The following is a 1,673-nucleotide window of genomic DNA, read 5'->3' on the forward strand; positions in this document are numbered from 1 at the left end:
AAACTGTACCTCACCTTGTACTTTGGCCTATTGCCGTACGTCAAAATTCCAGCCACCGTTTCTCATAAGCTGCCTGTGTAAATGTTTTCTGGACGGATAGATTACAGCATAAAGTACTGTAGGTGTGAACTGGGTTCGGGGAATAAGAAGAGGAACTACATATACATGAGGGAAAAGGGAGAAAACAACCATTGTATGAGTTGTGTATTCAGATGAAGATGCATGTAGATATGTTATCATTACTGATTAAAATATATTTTGATTTTTTTCTCTTTCTTTCTTTACAGATGTTCTCTGGACTGGCCCCTCGTTCTCTTGGTGAAGTTCAACGGCAAAAGAAGACTCCGCCTTCCAATTGTACAACTGCAAACATTGAAATCAGAAAGACGGATCTAGTCTTTAGCTAAGCCACAAATACCCTATTTATTGACTCTCATCTTCCCCCTGTCATTCTTTAACCATGGTCTGTTTCCTGGCATTGGCTTTACTTCTGGTTCTTCAGACGGACGCTGCTCCTCCTGAACTTGTTCAGGCAGAATTTAGCATGGACACCCTAGACTCCATGGACTTTGGTCCAGGAATACAAACCAATTCCTCGGGAGATCTGTTGGCCTCTCCGCCTCCGGGTACAAGCAAACGAGCCCCACACAGTATCATCATTGGGGTGCGGAAGGGGGGCACAAGAGCGCTTCTGGAAATGCTAGACATCCACCCTGAGGTCGCGGCGGCCGCCACCGAGGTGCACTTCTTTGACTGGGATGAGAACTATGCCAAGGGCTTTGACTGGTACCGTGATTTGATGCCCTACTCCTATCCACACCAGATCACAGTGGAAAAGACCCCCGGCTACTTCACATCGACCTTGGCCCCGGAGCGTATCCGTGCCATGAACTCCTCCATCAAGCTGCTGCTGATCCTACGGGACCCAGCTGAGCGCGTCATCTCGGACTACACCCAGGTCTACTTCAACCGTCTGGAGAACCACAAGCCGGTGCAGGCCATTGAGAACCTGCTTGTGCGCAACGGGGCGCTCAACACTCGCTACAAGGCCATCCAAAGGAGCCTCTATGATGTCCACATGCGAAACTGGCTGCGGCACTTCCCCCTGGAGCAGATCCACATTGTGAACGGGGACACTTTGATCCACGACCCGCTGCCTGAGCTCCAGAAAGTGGAGCGCTTCCTCAACCTGCCCCCCAGGATAGTCTCCTCCAACTTCTACTTCAACCAGACCAAGGGGTTCTACTGCATCCGGAGCGATGGCCGCGAGCGCTGCCTGCACGAGTCCAAAGGGCGTCCGCACCCAGCAGTTAACAGCACCGTACTCCAGCAGCTCCGCTCCTACCTGCGGGAGCATAACCGTAACTTCTACAGGCTGGTGAAGCGCACGTTTGACTGGCAATAGGGGCCTCGCATCAGGCAGACTCAAAGGAGCCATTTTCTTTGTATATGATGAAGACAATAAACAGAGGGGGCAGAAGCACTTTACGAACCTGACATTTCAACTCCCCCTTGAATAGCTTCTTAATAACTCCCATAGTAAACTCCGGTTTCGGCAGAGCAGTTCTATATTTACATGCTACGGCAAACGCCTTCAAAACTGTAACTACAGGCGAAAGATAAACTGAAAAATAGCCCCTAAGCTTGACAAGTCATTGTCTCTGTGCTGTTTT

At 49.9% G+C, this 1,673-nt stretch overlaps 1 protein-coding gene across 1 annotated transcript; it reads left to right on the top strand.

Annotated features, from left to right (window-relative positions):
* Positions 1–460: 460 nt before the first annotated feature.
* On the top strand, positions 461–1,405 carry hs3st1l1 (heparan sulfate (glucosamine) 3-O-sulfotransferase 1-like1; the record flags this gene model as incomplete). The annotated part of the gene is made up of 1 exon (XM_080016307.1): positions 461–1,405. One exon carries the CDS (start codon positions 461–463, stop codon positions 1,403–1,405), a length of 945 nt encoding a protein of 314 aa, XP_079872433.1.
* Between the last annotated feature and the right edge of the window lie 268 nt (positions 1,406–1,673).

Source organism: Zeus faber (genome assembly GCF_960531495.2).
Source record: "Zeus faber genome assembly, chromosome: 16".
NCBI lineage: Eukaryota > Metazoa > Chordata > Actinopteri > Zeiformes > Zeidae > Zeus > Zeus faber.